This window comes from Hemiscyllium ocellatum, chromosome 16, assembly GCF_020745735.1.
Source record: "Hemiscyllium ocellatum isolate sHemOce1 chromosome 16, sHemOce1.pat.X.cur, whole genome shotgun sequence".
NCBI classification, from domain to species: domain Eukaryota; kingdom Metazoa; phylum Chordata; class Chondrichthyes; order Orectolobiformes; family Hemiscylliidae; genus Hemiscyllium; species Hemiscyllium ocellatum.
This window is the reverse complement of record NC_083416.1, coordinates 3,452,333-3,469,607: the sequence shown is the minus strand read 5'-3', so window position 1 is coordinate 3,469,607 and position 17,275 is coordinate 3,452,333. Positions and strand designations below refer to the sequence as shown.

General features: G+C 42.6%; 1 protein-coding gene across 1 annotated transcript; it reads left to right on the top strand.

Annotated features, from left to right (window-relative positions):
• Positions 1-2,280: 2,280 nt before the first annotated feature.
• Positions 2,281-16,987, top strand: LOC132823522 (cytochrome P450 26B1-like). The gene is made up of 6 exons (XM_060837465.1): positions 2,281-2,478; positions 6,046-6,270; positions 9,279-9,554; positions 10,261-10,410; positions 11,633-11,905; positions 16,613-16,987. Exons 1-6 carry the CDS (start codon positions 2,281-2,283, stop codon positions 16,985-16,987), a joined length of 1,497 nt encoding a protein of 498 aa, XP_060693448.1.
• Positions 16,988-17,275: the final 288 nt, after the last annotated feature.

Genomic DNA, 17,275 nt, shown 5'->3' with positions numbered 1-17,275 from the left:
CACTTGCATTAAAGGTTGGATTGCTCTACTAATGTCGTCTGGTAATGGTTATTGTTGCTTGTTCAAAACTGAGCATTCTCGAAGTGTTGTTGTCTGAATACGTTGTCTGGATCTCACACCTTATTTACTTTAAAAATAATAAGTTATTACTCCCTGGGAAGATTGTATAAATCTGGCAGTTTGTTATGGCATAACAACATACTACAAGATGCTTGAAAACAATATATTAATCCACAGAAATAGCATTTTGTGGTCTTGATAACTGATAGATTTTACAGAAGAAAACACTTTTTTATTGCTCCTTCTGATAAACGATTATTTGGATTGTAATTGGCTTCTCAAAGATAATCTTTGTGTGCAGATCAAATATAAATGACCCCATAGAATCCCAACAGTGTGGAACAGGCCATTCAGCCCAATAAGACCACACTGCCCCCTCCAAAAAGTAACCCACTACCCATCCCTGAACATTAAGGGCACTTTCCTATGGCCAATTCACATAGCCTTTGACAGAGGAAGGAAACCAGAGCACACCCACACAGACACAGGCAGAATGTGCAAACTCCACACAGAGGGTCACCTCTGGACTTGAATTGAATCCAGGTCCCTGACACCATGAGGCAGCAGTGCTAACCACTGCGCCACTGTGCCTCCATGCCATGGAAGTTATTTTTTAAAGGCAACAGAATAACTGGGAGCATATTGAATGATAAATCCATTAAAGTGAGCTCCTCACTACAAGGTTGAACTGCATGGGCGGACCTTACATCATAAAATTGGCCCCTATTGCATTACTGATCATGAATGATTGAATTACATTCTGTAGGTAATGTTAATGTTGATAATATGATGGTCTTCCTATAATCCATGTGCTTCAGCAATCTGAAAGTTTAAAGTTGCCCTCTTACTTGATTTGTTTAAAAGGCTGTATACGTTGATATTTCTGACATTTTAAATAGTCAGAATTGTGTTTAATTTTGCCAATAAACATTGCAATTGCTTTACAAACTAATTAATTACAGATTAAGAACATTTTTGTTATCTTCACATCGATTGGCAGTACGATGTTTGAGCCTAATCCAAAAAGTTATGCTTTAAAACCTTTAGTGGTACAACAAGAAGACTTCCGATCAATAAAACTTATGACTTTGAATGCTAAAATTGTCCAATCATGAAAATCACCAGTCCCCAGATGCATTGTACTTAATTTAGTTTGTTCCATGCGTGGGTACCCCTTTCCCACAAATGGGGTCTTCAATCATTATATGTGTTCAGCACATTAGGAAAGATGTGGGGGACATAATAAGGTGCTAGGTAAATGCAAAACCTTTCCCAATAAGAATTAACATTGTGGCACATCTTACATATGGAACCGGATGCTGAGTCACAGAAAAACTATACATTGTTCAGTGGGGTCATGGATTCTGGTAAATACGGAACTATTTCTTGTTAAACACTGTTGCAATCGATGAAAAAATAAAGTAGAAACACACAGTGGTACTTTGAGGAGGGCTATACTCGAAGTTATGGTCTCCAGCTGTACCTAAATGATTGAAATCAACATCGTTCTGATGTTTAGAGTGTCATTTCAAGAAGATCTGATGATTTAATAAAATTTTTCTGAGTATTTCCAGTTGCTGAACAAAATGAAGATGACTAACTAATATTTTGGCAGCTCTGATGCCAGATTAATTATCTGTCAGTTGTTCCAATTTATTTTCAATCCTTCCCTGTTTTCCTCATATTTATTTATCGACTCCTTGCAACAAATATTCCTTCAACTTTTGAACTTCCATCTGTCTGAAGCGTCAGAAATATGTCACGTCTCCCACATGACAGTGTTGTTTTGCAACTGATTTGTGTGAATGGAATGCCATCTCGAGATCGTTACAGGGAACATGATCGAATTCTGGGTCTCTCGATCTCTCTATAAGAGGATCACACACCATGAGGACAGGCGAAGCTCCCCACCCCCACCCTGCCTCCCGGAATGGGTGGGCAGTGGGAGAACGTGAACGTGGGGTGGGGAGGGTAGCTTAGTGGGGGAGGGGAAGAATGACAGTTGGTCATACTCATGTGAAATACCAAACCTCTGAGTATACTTTGATGCCGCTATATATTCGGATTAGTAGTTCATTTTAATTCAAACTACAGTTGGTGATTCAGCATCGGAACACCCTGAAATCCACAAATTGACGTACTTTTGCCCAGTTTTGTTCGCTCTACATAGACTCTAGATCTGCAGCGTTCATTGAACATTTTTCACTGGAACGTATGAGCATGGCCTTAGCAGCGCTCTTGGCATTGCTGATCAGTCTTTGCATTGTTCTGACCCCCGTAGCCGTCCTTGTGAGTGCTTGCATCTATCTCTGGCAACTTCGATGGAATGGAAAGAGAGACAAGAACTGTCAGCTCCCTCTCCCTCCAGGATCTATGGGGTTTCCAATAGTTGGTGAAACATTTCATTGGCTCCTGCAGGTATGCCAGATTTCTCATTTTATTCAGCTTTATTTGAAGGATTTGTTTATTAGTTGAAGTAACTGTTATATTATGATTGACCTTTTTTTTGTATTTAGTTCAGTCTGTGTTCGGACGAATGTTACTGATGGCAGCTAGCTCTTGATGACTGATTATTCTATCTTCACTCTATGAGCTGCCAGAGGATGTGGTGGAGGCTGGTACAATTGCAACATTTAAAAGGCATCTGGATGGGTATATGAATAGGAAGGGTTTGGAGGGATATGGGCAGAAGTGAGTACTGCAGATGCTGAGGATCAGAGTCAAGATTAGTGTGGTGCTGGAGAAGCACAGCAGGTCAGGCAGCTTCCAAGGAGCAGGAAAAATTGACATTTCAGGCAAAAAGGGCTGATGAAGGGCTTTTGCCCAAAACGTAAATTTTTCCTGCCCCTCGGATGCTGCCTGACCTGCTGTGCTTCTCCAGCACCACACTGATCTTAGAGGGATATGGGCCGGGTGCTGGCAGGTGGGACTAGATTGGGTTGGGATGGACAAATTGGACTGGAGGGTCTGTCTGTGTGCTGTACATCTCTATGGCTCTGTGATTCTTCCCTGTTACTAAAGGCCCATAATGAATAGTTACAAGCAACTAATTTACAGTATTTACATATCTCAGTGTCAGGTATTATACAGGCACTGAAAAAAAGACTCGCATTTGTATTGCATTTAACACAACCCCGGGGCATCCCTAAACACTGAGGAGCTGTTAAGACCTTTTGAAACATTTATACGTTTGTGAACATAGAGTGTACAACCGTCAATTTCCACGTAGCAGCTTCACAACAAATAACACTGAGACAATGAGCAAATAATTAGTGATGCAGATTGATAAATAAATATCCACAGAGCACTTGGGAAAACTCGCTAACTCCTCTTCGGTTAGTGTCATGTCTTTTCTTTTAACATTTGACAAAAGGGATTCTTACCTTAATTGCAAACAAAAACAGAAGTTGCTGGAAAAGCTCAGCAGGTCTGGCAGTGTCTGTGAAGAGAAGTCAGAGTTAATGTTTCCAGTCCAGGGACCCATTCCCAGAACTCTGATTTCTCTCTGCAGATGCTGTCAGACCTGCTGAGCTTTTCCAGCAACTTCTGTTTTGTTTCTGATTTACAGCACCCACAGTTCTTAGTTTAGTTTAATTGCACATCTGAATACAGTGCTCCCACAGAGCTGTATTTAAGCTCAGCATCTCTGGAGTGGGATTTAGAATCATAACATCCTTACAGTCTGGAAACAGACTATTATGCCCATTGAGTCCACACTCACCCTCCGAAGAGCAACTATCCTTGTAACCCTGCACTTCCCATGTAGGCTAACCCACATATCCCTGAACTCTATGGGCAATTCAGCATGACCTATCTTTGGACAGTGGGAGGAAACCGGAGCACCCGGAGGAAACCCACATGGACACAGGAGAAGAATGTGCAAACTCCGCACATACAGTCACCCAAGGCTGGGAATCGAACCCAGGTCCCTGACGCCGTGAGGCAGCACGGCTAACCACTGAGCTACTGCACTAAGACTTGAATCCAGAGCCTTCTGTCTCAAGAAGTGAGAGGCTGCCAACAGTGAGTCCAGGCCAGTACCACATTCTTCCCATATCAACTCTGGCAAAAATGAAGCACACGTGGTTTAAAGGACAGCAATCTCTGTTCATCTGGTGCAACACGACGGAGTTGTTTAGTCACACATTGTTTCAGAGTTTTCAGAGTGGCATGTTTGTCAGATTAGATACGACTGCTAAGTACTACTTATAAACACTATTTTTCAGGATGCTTGCTGCAAGGCTGCATACATCAGGATGTGCACATAAACAAAATCAAGTCACAAGGAAGGTGCATTCGATCAAATGTTATCTGATCATCATTGATTAATACTTGACTGATCACAACTAAAAGAAATTGCAGGTTTTAGTCCAGCAGGTTTAGTTGACATCACAAGGTTTCGGAACGCTGCTCCCTTGTCAGGTGATCCCTGTCCAACACTGGCACCTCCACATTGTGACACAACTTAAAAGGGCTGGGGGAAGGGTAAGGATGAACGACATTAGTCAACCTCACAAACAATAGTGATTGGGTTTAATGTTCTCTAGCAAGTGTCAACGTCAGAACCAAGAGTTACACACAAAACTTGCAATGAGGAAAAGAATGAGACATCTTTAAAGAACGCAATGTGCTTTCAACTGGAACTTGTTATGCAATGTTTTAGCCTCGCCGAAAGCTTTATGTAAAAACCTACTTCGATTTCTTAAGTGTTCCTTGTGTCAGTTTGCCAACAATTGTTTTCAAAAACACCACAGCAAATTGAAAACAAATGGATTAGCATCCCTGTTAAAATAACAAACATTTGAGCATATCAAATATCAAATACACCAATATCCCTGGGGAGCAAGTGGTTAAACAGCGAGTCAGGCAAGCAGTGAAGTCAGGACCGGAAAGGTTAGCTTGCTCTCTGTCCACGGATGCTGCCTGAACCACTGGGATCTGCAGCATTTGTTGTTTTCAATACAGACTCCAGTAATCTGCTCCTAACACGTAAACAGCACTCTTCAGATCAAAACATTCTTACTGTTATTACAAAGTTAAAAATCACACAACACCAGGTTATAGTCCAACAGCTTTAATTGGAAGCACTAGCTTTCAGAGCGACACTCCTTCACCTGACTATCACCTGATGAAGGAGCGTCGCTCCGAAAGCTAGTGTGCTTCCAATTAAACCTGTTGGACTATAACCTGGTGTTGTGTGATTTTTAACTTTGTACACCCCAGTCCAACACCGGCATCTCCAAATCATGGCTGTTGTTACACTGAGTGTAAAAGATCACCTCCGCTCAGTGAGCAGAGAGACACCCCTCAAGGAAAGTGAATCTTGACCAAGGTTGAGACCCGTACTTTGTGATTTCTGGATGAGAATATTCGCCTGTTCTCACACTTGGTCTGAGAAAGGGGAAAGTATGGCATTAACACTTGTGCCACAAAAGTGCCCAGCAATGATTGTCTCCAATCCCCAAGAGAATGTAACAATCTCCCCTTGAATTTCATTGACCTAAGTTCACTAAAACTCCCACCATGTGCACACCTATATTGCACAGACTTGCAGTGGCTCACTCCCACCTTCTCAAGGGATTGTATAATTCAACAACGTCCAGATCCTGTAAACAACTGATAAAAAAAACATATATTGGTTACAGTCTAAAGATGCACAGGGGGTTAGGTGGTTTGGCCATGCTGGAATTCCACACAGAGGCCCGGGATGTACAGATTAGGTGGATTAGTCTTGGTAAATGTGAGGTCACAGGATCAGGATGGAGAGATGGGTCTGGGTGGGATGCTGTTCGGAGGTTCGGCGCAGACACAATGGGCTGAATGGCCTCTTTCCACACTATAGGGATTCTACGACAATGTTGAATAAATAAAATTGAAAATTTTCAGTTGGAAAGAAGCAAAACATTATCTGCATTGCAATGATTGTTACTAAGCAGTTATTAAAACATTAAAAATGTTATTAAAACATTTTCCTATTCTTTCCAGGGCTCCAGTTTCCATGCCTCCAGAAGGAAACGGCATGGGAATGTGTTCAAGACCCACTTGCTTGGTCGCCCAGTGGTACGTGTCACTGGTGCAGAGCATCTACGTCGGTTGCTGTTGGAAGAACACAATTTGGTTGGGGTCAGTTGGCCACAGAGTGTCCAAGTGATCCTGGGCTCCAGCAGCCTGGCAAACGCCATTGGAGACATCCACCAACACAAGAGAAAGGTACTGGTAGCATAGAAACCTTCCAAAGGTCTGACATGTATCTCTCAGAAGTGGCGGGAGTTGTCAAGTGAAACATGCAAGCAAGGATTTAATTTTGTGAACAATGCCATTTAAAGACCAAATTAATCAAAACCCATTTACTTCAGGCTCTTGAGTCAAATGATTTGTTGACTGACCTTTTCTAAATGTGTGCTTATACTTTTTCCAATTGAAATGAGGTTTAAAAGGATGTTTGGGGCAACTTTTTCATGCAGAGGGTGGTGTGTGTATGGAATGAGTTGCCAGAGGAAGTGATGGAGGCTGGTACAATTACAACATTTAAAAGGCATCTGGATGGGAATATGAATAAGAAGGGTTCAAAAGGATATGGGCCAAATGCTGGCAAATGGGAATAAATTAATTTAGGATATCTGATTGGCATGGACGAGTTGGGCGGAAGAGTCTATTTCCATGTGGCACATCTCTTTGGCTCTATGACCATCATAAGTGTAAATTTGTCTTACTCCCCCTCTTACTTTTCTGGTCTTCAATTTCTTGTTGCATTTCAGGCCCACATTCCTGAGCATTGGGCATGTGATGTGGAAGGAGGTGGACAGTCTTCCCCTTGGGAGTACTCCAGTCCCTGGCCAAGAGCCATTCAGACAGTAGATGGAGGCTGTATACTCTGTGAGAGTCTGTAAGAGTTAGGGCTCTGGGTTTTAGGGGGTGGGTAAAGGGGGACTCTGTGGCTCACACACTCTCCTCAACACACACACACACTCACCACGCACACATACTCGCACACATTCTCTCACGCTCATGCATTCACACACTCACCCAGACATATCTCACACACTCTCATACAGACACACAGAAACATCCACTCACACACACACATATACACACACAAACACTCTCACACATACACACAGACACACGCACTCACACTCTCACATACACACACACACACACACACACACACACCTCCAACCTATGCCTCAGACTGAATAAAGGCATGGATCTTTGCTGTGAGCTGTTTTTCAACTTATTTGTTGTTTCTATCATTGAGGTCAGAGATGGATGGTCTGTCAGGTCTCATTCATTACTTGAGGTTTAGTAGCTGTTTGCTACAGCTTGACTGGATTTGTAGACACAGGCATTGCTATAGCCTTGGAATCACATGCAAGTCACATATCTTTCCCTCATGGATATTATTGGACATATCTTGTTCAAAGCAAACTTTGATATATTGCTCGGTTGCATTGTGAACCCTGATTCCCCCCTCCCCAGTATGCTGGTCTGGGGATCTGGATTACCAGTCTACTGATACCACCATGACTCCACACCTTTCCACGTTCTGTGATCCAAGGCGCCTGTAGACAAGGAATCTAACTGGCAGAATAATATTTAGAATATCTTGCGTATCTCACTTGAACTAATCTGTTGAGCTTTCTGCCTGTCCATTTTGATTTCCCCACAGTTTGTAAACATTCAGTTGTCAGAAATGACTTGCTTTTTATGCAGAAGGGAACTATTGCAGATTCTGGGATACAGAAATCACAATGGAAAATATTGTAAACACTCAATAGGCCAGACAGGATGTGTGAGAAGAGAGGGCTGATTTAAAGCAATTGCCCTGAAAGATTGAATATGATTTTCTCTCCACTTCTTAAACCTTGCTGTCAATCTGATCTTTGACAAAAGTAAGTTACATTTCTTTCAATATAGAGAAGAAATTTTGTGGCTGGAACTGAAGGAATTTGCCTGTCCTTATTGTCTATGTAGCAGTAAGACGATACAGTCTACTCTAATACTCTCCACCTGGAGAATTAAACAGTGATGCTTTATTTGTGCTATTAGTTAGCATGACTGACTTGTTTAAATAGCAATGGTGTCAGGAGACTCTTATGATATCGTGGAAGTGTTCCTATCTCCAAGCCTAAAAGAACTGTGTTCAAATCCCACATAGCTCTAGAGGGTGCGACATTATATGTCCAAATGGGTTGATGACAAATAATTAGAATTGGGGTTTGTGACTGCAGATAATATCCAAGGTGAGCTAACTCTCACTACATTCATTTAGATGGGACCATTATAAAACATATTTTGCAGTGTATGAGAATGGTGCATTTACCACGGGTTTGCATGTATTTTTCACTTCCTGTCTAGTAGCTGCTATTCATAAGAATAGTGGGATTTCAGTCTCTGGATAAGTAAAAGTGAGAGTATTGTTCAATGATAATTATTGTTTGAAAACCTGATCTATAAGATACATCTTTCCATATCCTTGAATTTTTTTGTATGGTCGTAAGACAGTAGTTTAGATTAGACTTACATTAATTAGATTAGACTTACAGTGTGGAAACAGGCCCTTCGGCCCAACAAGTCCACACCGACCCGCCGAAGCGCAACCCACCCATACCCCTACATTTACCCCTTACCTAACACTACGGGCAATTTAGCATGGCCAATTCACCTGACCCGCACATCTTTGGACTGTGGGAGGAAACCGGAGCACCCGGAGGAAACCCACGCAGACACGGGGAGAACGTGCAAACTCCACACAGTCTGTCGCCTGAGTCGGGAATTGAACCCGGGTCTCAGGCGCTGTGAGACAGCAGTGCTAACCACTGTGCCACCGTGCCGCCCATGTAATTAAACACCATGTAATCTAATGGTTTATACAATATCAGTGATTTATACAACAGATTTTCTATGAATTGCTAGCTCCTAATCTGCTGAATATTCCTCAATCCAAACTGTCATGAGGTCAGCCAGGTGGATCTCATAGAATCTGAGTTCCCTGATTGGGGCTGTTCACCTGGTCCAATCAGGGAGCCCTGGCTGACACATAGAAACAGTAGTGTAAGGGGTTCTGCTCACTCTGAGAGCTGGCTCTGAGGGAACTGGGTCAGTGTCATGTACTGTGCACGTGTAAACAAAGGGGGAACTTGGTGACAGGATACCGGCCTTTGTGAAGTTATTTAACAAACTATGCCCCTTCAACATCGTTTCTTGTTTGTTGGCAGGTCTATGCACAGCTTTTCAGCCATTCTGCTTTAGAGAGTTACCTGCCACGAATCAGGCAGGTGGTGATGGAGACAGTGAGAGAGTGGTGTGCCAGGGAAGGACCTATCAGTGTTTATCCTGAAAGCAGGAAGCTCACCTTCTGGATAGCTGTGTCTGTTCTGCTGGGATCCTCACCGGGTGAGGAGAAGATGATTGATCTACTCACCACCTTTGAGCAACTTACGAAAAACATGTTCTCCTTGCCCCTGGATATCCCGGGGTCCGGTTACAGAAAGGTACACTTTATTCTCATTGCACTCCCCCATGAATCGGGCAGTGTTGCTGAGGGTCCTCTTAAATACTGCTGCAAATTCACAATGTTCTTCCTGTCATGTTAATAATCTCAGTCAAAACTTTTCTCACTTGAGAATGTAAGTTTTTTAAAAAGGTTTTGAGATTTACATGTGAAAGAACTGAAACCAGCAAGGTCATTCTAAAAGATGAGAAACTTAACAAATAATCCAAGTCTTTTTCAATATATATAATTCCAGTTACATCACACTGTACACTTTTGCTATAAATTCTGTGTATTACAATCTTATTCTCCACAACCACCTGATGAAGGAGCAGCGCTCTGAAAGCAAGTGCTTCCAAGTAAACCTGTTGGACTATAACCTGGTGTTGTGTGATTTTTATCTCCCTTCTTATTGACTCTTTGGATGTACTTACCCCACACAGACTACAGAGGTTCAAAAACGGAGCTCACCACCACCTTCTCAAGAGGTGGATAATAAATGTTGGCCAGCCATCAATATTGAGATCCTGTAGATGGTTAATTGAACAAGTTAAAAATGATAATTTTGTAAAGCAAACCCTCTAACTGATAAAACATTCCAATGTTAGCTTCAGGAGTCAGTAACTAAGACTGTCACCAAACCACAGAATACAGGAGGCAAAGAGGCAATAAAATATATAAAGTCATGAATCCTTCTCTTCCTCCAGGGTATACAAGCTCGGGACAGGTTGCATGAATATTTTGGGAAGGTCATTGAAGATATGCTCCAGTCTGATGCTGAACATTCAACAGCACTTGGCATTCTGATACAGAGCAGCAAAGACCATGGGATGGGTATGAGCATGCAGGAACTGAAGGTAAGGATCAGTGAACGTACAATCCAAAGCTCAGGTTCTGGTCATTTTTGTTTTGTGAGGGGATGTGGAGAAATAGAGATCATCAAGGTCAGCGTTTCAGAACGCAGAAACAGAGCCAGGTCAGAGTTAAGAATTCCCCGATCAAGCAGAAAGTGGATCAATAAATATAGCATTCCCACCTAACCTCCACCTGGCCCCTTCAGCTCTGTGACACTTTTAAACGTAACTGAAATTCAAAACAACAACACTTCATGTTTGAAATATAAAAAAAACGTGCTGGAGATACTCAGCAGGTCTGGCAGCACCTGTGGAGAATCCTGGCATCATAGAGTTGTGCAGCATGGAAACAGACCCTTTGGTCCAACCAAATATCCTAAATTAATCTAGTTCCCATTTGCCAGCATTTGGCCCATCTCCCTCTAAACCCTTCCTATACATATACCCATCCAGATGCCTTTTAAATGCTGCAATTGTACCAGCCTCTACCACTTCGTCTGGCAGCTCCTTCCATACACATACCACCATGAAGGTGGTCTCTATTAAATCTTTCCCCTCTCACCTTAAACATATGCCTTCTAGCTTTGGACTCCCCCATCTTGGGGAAAAGATCTTGGCTGTTTATCATATCCATGCCCCTCATGATTTTACAAACCTCTATAAGGTCAACCCTCAGCCTCTGACACTCCAGGGAAAACAGCCCCAGCCTATTCATCCTCTCCCTATAGCTCAAACCCTAGAGTTAACGTTTTGGTTTTGGGTCCAGTGACTCCTCTTCAGAACTGACCAATTCAGATTTGCCTTTGTTTAAATTATCTGTGAATATGAGAAGTGCTTAAGAGTTAATTTAATCCAGTCCTGAGCTCTGGTTTGTTCCCCATACTGTAAAGGGAATGGGAATTTATACAAGTCTTCCTGAACTAACTGCTTTAATAGTAGCAGCCGAGTGATAAGAAAAAAACAGCAATTCCTGGAGAAACTCAGCAAGTCTGGTAGTATCTATGGCGAGAGAAAGACACATGTTTTGAGTCCAGTACGACTTAGAAATCTGAAAAAGGTCACCAGACTCAAAGCGTTAACTGTGCTTTCTCTCTCCACAGATACCTGCTGAGTTCTCCAGTTTTGCTTTATTTACCAGTCTAGTCTGCTGGTGCATCACAATTTCAGCCTCACAGTTTCTCATGCTGCCCTCTTTACGCTGACAGAGTGGATTATTTCCTTACAGGAGGCAATGGTGGAACTGATGTTTGCTGCATGTGCTACAACAGCCAGTGCGTGTACCTCCCTTGTCCTGCAGCTACTGAAGAATCCAGAGGTCCTTACCAAGTTGAGGACGGATCTGCAGATCAAAGGATTCCAGTCTGGAAGCGCAGCACCACTGCGTCTGAGTGACTTCTGTCATTTACGGTACCTGGACAATGTCATCAAGGAAGTGCTGAGGCTACAGCCCCCTGTGTCAGGGGGATATCGGGTGGCACTGCAGACCTTTGAGCTGGGAGTAAGTTGATTTGTTTTAAATTCCAGTAAATTACAAGTGTCATCTGTTTGGGAAATTATGCTGATTTTTATCTAATAATTCTCCTGTGAAATGGCTTAGAATGTTCCGATTTTTGTGCTTTGGTCAGATTTTGAGGACTGCAAAAGGAAAGCATAATTTCTCGAAGTGTTTTTTTTTAATCTGGTACTCACCAGGACATTGACAGGAAATGTGATGAACAGAGAGTTAGTATCGCAATTACTTCAAGAGTGGTTGATATGTACTATATTTCTGGCTTCACCAAAGTTTGGAGATTGATCCTGTCTAATGCTACTGACAAACAACTTTGCACCATTGGCCCTAAGTATAGCTAAGGTTTGTAGTTTACAGATCTTAAGCAGCTTATAATATGTATGATCACCTGATGAAGGAGCATCGCTCCGAAAGCTAGTGTGCTTCCAATTAAACCTGTTGGACTATAACCTGGTGTTGTGTGATTTTTAACTTTATAATATGTACAGTTGCAACACTGTTTATTACCAGTAGATGTCACCATTCATGTTTGCTGGTCATTTTCAAAATTTAGTAAAGTTACAAATTCAGTTGGACTCACTCTCTTCAAGACTTACATTTTGATCAATATCAAAGATAGACCATGTATAGAAAGAGGGTGCACAGAAAGGGTGTGCAGAAGGCCTTGGAAGAAAGTTGGGAGTGATACATTGTGATGATGCTGTGTCTATAAGAGGTGTCTTTTTTTAAAGAGGTTGCACGAAAGGTACTGAGCTGCCTGTGGCCTTGAGGGTTGTTTTAGAGTTGGAACAAGAGAGGCAGCCTGGCTGGGTGTGGCTTGCTCTCGCAGACCAGGATTTTGAGTTTGTTTTAGCTTTTCGATTCAGTAGAAGCAGCTGGAGTGTTGAAGAAGTAAAAGCTATTGATTGCATCTCTCTTGGTGACAGCTAGAAGCTGGGGTTTCTCTTTGTACTGTAGGCATTGCATGTGAGAAAATCTGTTTTACTGAATTTGCCTTTTTGCCAAGAGCTGTGTTCATGGATGTTATTGTATTAGAACAGTTAATTAGTTATGGGTACTGTATCCATTATTCTGTTAAGTTTTCCAATAGAGGTGTTACTCTAATTTCTTCTTTCATTTGTTGTATTTTAACTGTAGAGTTTGAATAAATTGTGTTTCCTTCACTGTCGAGTGGTTTAACCAATCAGATTCTATCTGGGACACAGTGCCTTTCCCTTTAAAATAAGAAAAAGGTGGGATCTAGGCTACCTTCTTAAAATATTTTGAGGCTGTCTGGTTTGGCCCATAACAATATTAAATCCTAATCAAATCTGTATTTATAAGCTGCATTTAACTATGGTTTGAATAAATTAACAAATCATAACCATGTAAATCTAGCAACAACAATATTCTAGAAATGAAATATTAGATTAATTGTTTCATGTAATTGAAACATACAGATTTCCAATACTGGAGTAACTAATTCAGACTCAAGAACCAATCAAACAAACAAAACCAGGGAGATGCAAATGTGATCTGATCGATTAGGCCTGTACAATAACGTAACCACATAATTACTTTAGAGTTCATATTCATTCATTCCTGGCAATATGTGGCAAAGGTCCAGCCTATGCCCTGAGCCTGCACTGCTGCAGTCACCCAAACCATCTTCCAGTTCGAAGATGGGCCGTAACTGAAGGGGCTCACTGTATAAAGTTCTAGATAAAGGGGGGAAGAATGTACTTAATTCTGCCCTCATTCTGATCGCCATCTTTGTGTGTGGCTACATCAAGCTGTGCGTTGACCCTCTGTATATAAACACTAAGTGTCACTACATACTGACCCCAGCGTTATGAAGGATGGGTGGCCTCACTACTGTTGAACGCACCCAGTGGTTGAACTGTTCTGTATCAGCTGTCCCTCCTGGAGAAATTTGTGAAAGCATACACCTTTGACCACTAGTCCACCAGGAAGTGATCAGCTCGCAGTGTCCTTGAGACTCTTCGGGAAAAGGAGTGGGCGGATTCTGTTGTGTTGTTCCCTGTGCAGACTGTCAAAGTCATTTGGCAGAATGCCTCATCACCAGAACTTTCCAACAAGCACCAAGACATCGCTTGGCTGGTGGTGAGAAAGGCACTGTCTGTGAGATCCTTCATGTACGCCCCGCCAGGCTGCGCCACTGCATGCTGTCCTCAAAGTGGCTGTGTGTGGGGGCATTGAGACAGTCACACATCTCCTTCTGGAATGTGCCTTTGTAAAGGAAGTCTGGAGAGAGAGAGATGCAGTGGGTTGTGTTGAGGTTCGTCCTGATCAGCTCGTGACATGGGATTCTGTGCTCCACGGTCCATTCCCCCGGACACACACTGAGACAAACATCGACTGCACCTGAAGGACCATCAACTCAATGAGAGACGCTCTTTGATCTGTCTGAAACCTGTTGGTCTTCCAGAACAAAGAGTTGGTCCTGACTGAGTGTTGCAGACTGGCACATTCCAAGGTCCAGGACTACATACTGTGGGGCACACAAGGGAGAAAGACCAATATCTGAGGGCTTCCTGCTGAAGGGAATGGGGGTCTGTTCAGTCACTGGACTCTCCCAGTGTCTCCAATGTATATAAATAGTCTTGTTTAAGAAAGAGATGCCTTGTGTATGTTTTCCAAATATAAAGACTCTACAGAATCAAACTGCTCTAGTGAATATGTGAGTACATAAATAATTTTTTCAAATAGAATATATTTCAAATAAAAAAGTTCATGACAATGTGGTATATCTAGCTGAGCCAGCACCACAGAAGCTTGCACTGACTGGTCTGTAACTTCCTAGTATATCCCATCCTCAGTTTTGTAGCGATGGGACAGTGTTAGCAATCCTCTGGTCCTCTGGCAACTCACCAGTGGCCAGTGAGGATTTGAAAATGACTGTCACAGCACTGATACATTGTCCCCACCTCACCAAACCAGCCTGGGGAGGGGAGGGTACATCTCACACACGGTACCTTCTCTACCAATCAAAGTCCACTTGCCATCCAATCAGTGAGCTCTTTCCCTGCATAGAAATGTTGCTTCCTATGGGATTTCTTGTGAATTGTTCTAATGAATGCAAGATGGAAAGCTTCACCAAAGTGTGTTAATTTTCAGCAATACTCCTGGATGTTAAAGGCACTATCAAATGCAAGTTGTTGTTATTGTGTTACACAGGTGACTGAAGCTGGGGTTTAGGCACAATTTGGTTATTTAGAAAAACTGGAGCTTTAATTTGTGTTCAATCTACCTCGCTCCTTGTCTAGTTTGTTCACGTCCTCTTGCAGTCTATCGCTATCTTCCTCACTGTTTGCTCCAAGGTAATTTTTGTGTCATCCGTGAACTTCTTGATCAAACCTCCCACATTTCAATCCAAATCAGCAATGTACACCACACGTAGTCAGGGACCCAGCACAGAGCCCTGTGAAACCCCACTGGTTACAGGCATCCAGAGTTATCCCTGTGCCATCATCCTCTACAGAGGTAGTACAGGAGAGGCACTGTTACTGTCTATCCATGTTTGAGGCAGTCTGAGAAAACGTGGCCAGATTGACTATTCCTTCACCATCTTTGTTTGGGTGCCTCAGTAACGTCATGAAGTACATGGCAGTTTAGATTCCCTACAGTGTGGAAACAGCCCTTCGGCCCAACTCTCCCAAGAGTAACCTACCCAGACCCATTCCCTCTGACTGGTGCACCTAACACTACTGGCAATTTACCACTTGACTTGCACATCTTTGGACCGTGGGAGGAAACCGGAGCACCTGGAGGAAACCCACGCAGACACAGGGAGAATGTGCAAACTCCACACAGTTACCCAAGGTTGGAATCGAACCTGAGACCCTGGTGCTGTGAGGCAGCAGTGCTAACCACTGAGCCACTGTGCTGTCCTGGTAAAGCAAAATGATTTCATTCTATTAACTCCACCCAGTGTCTCCAATATCCTACTTCACAATTTTTCATCATAGTGTGACTTTTTCTGAAGCCATTCATGGGATGAGGGTGTCTATGGCTCAGCCTAACTTATTCCCCATCCCTATTTGGCCAGAGGGCAGTTAAGAGTCAACTCTATTTCTGTGGGGCCAAAGTCACATGTAGAACATAGAACATTCCAGCGCAGTACAAGGCACTTCAGCCCTCGATGTTGCGCCAACCTATGGAACCAATCTGAAGCCCATCTAACCTACACTATTCCATTATCATCCATATGTTTATCCAATGACCATTTAAATGTCCTTAAAGTTAGTGTTTCTACTCCTGTTGCATATCTATGCCTCTCATGAGTTTGTAAACTTCCATAAGGTCACCTCTCAACCTCCCACGCTCCAGTCAAAAAAAGTCCCAACCTGTCCAGCCTTTCTTTATAATTCAAACCTTCTATACCCAGCAACATCCTGATAAACCTTTTCTGAACCTCTTATCCCAGCCTATGAAACATGGAGAGATTGGACCTTTTATCCAGTACTCAGACCCATATCCATCATCAGGGATTGGAGTCTGCGGTCACCACTGGTTTCAGAGTTATTATTTAATGCACAATCACATGGTGTCCTTTTCAAAATATGTCAATGGATTTCTCACAAAAGGATCCAATGAACAAAGAAAACAATGATGACAATTTTGTGGGTGTGAGAGAGAGAGGGAGATAAAGAATTGCTCTGTTATATGACTATGTCAATGTGTTCTATTCATTAGGGCTGGCAGATTCCCAAAGGATGGAGTGTCATGTACAGCATTCAAGACACACATAACACCGCCCCTATATTTCAACAGCCCGAAATATTCGATCCGGACAGATTTGCTAATGATCTAACAAAGGGCAAGGAGGCGCGCTTTCACTATTTGCCGTTTGGTGGAGGTGTTCGACGTTGTCTTGGCAAAGAGCTTGCCAAACTCATCCTCAAAGTCTTTGCCATTGAGTTAGCCACTGGCAGCCACTGGCAGCTGGCCACTCGAACACTCCCCAAGATGCTGATGGTGCCAGTGGCTCACCCGAGCGATGGGCTGAAAGTGCAGTTTTCGGCTCAGCACTGTAACAACACATCAGGTGCTGAGGTTCATTTGGAATAGGTCACCTCACAATCGAAGCTGCAATATATTTATCTTATAGTTATTTATCATTTATATCCAATAACGTGACAGCTACTTTCGAGTTAATGGTTCAATTTGTTGGCAGCATTTATATTTCATTCGGATTCACAGATGTTGAGTGATTTATTCGGAGCACATTTTGGATAATGTATCATTCATGTTAGCTCGCTGCGGCAAATCACACTCATGGCCAAGGAATTTATATGATAAAGACATGAACCTTTTCCTGTGGGGAGAAAAGCTTTTCCTATAGATCCAGGGTCAATA

What these genes read in the sequence shown, in the direction of transcription:
- LOC132823522 (XM_060837465.1), top strand. Translation starts at nt 2,281, where the DNA reads ATGGCCTTAGCAGCGCTCTTGGCATTGCTGATCAGTCTTTGCATTGTT. An exon ending in TCCACCAACACAAGAGAAAG is followed by an intron (nt 6,271 to 9,278) that starts GTACTGGTAGCA and finishes GTTTGTTGGCAG; the next exon opens with GTCTATGCACAGCTTTTCAG. An exon ending in TGCAGACCTTTGAGCTGGGA is followed by an intron (nt 11,906 to 16,612) that starts GTAAGTTGATTT and finishes TCTATTCATTAG; the next exon opens with GGCTGGCAGATTCCCAAAGG.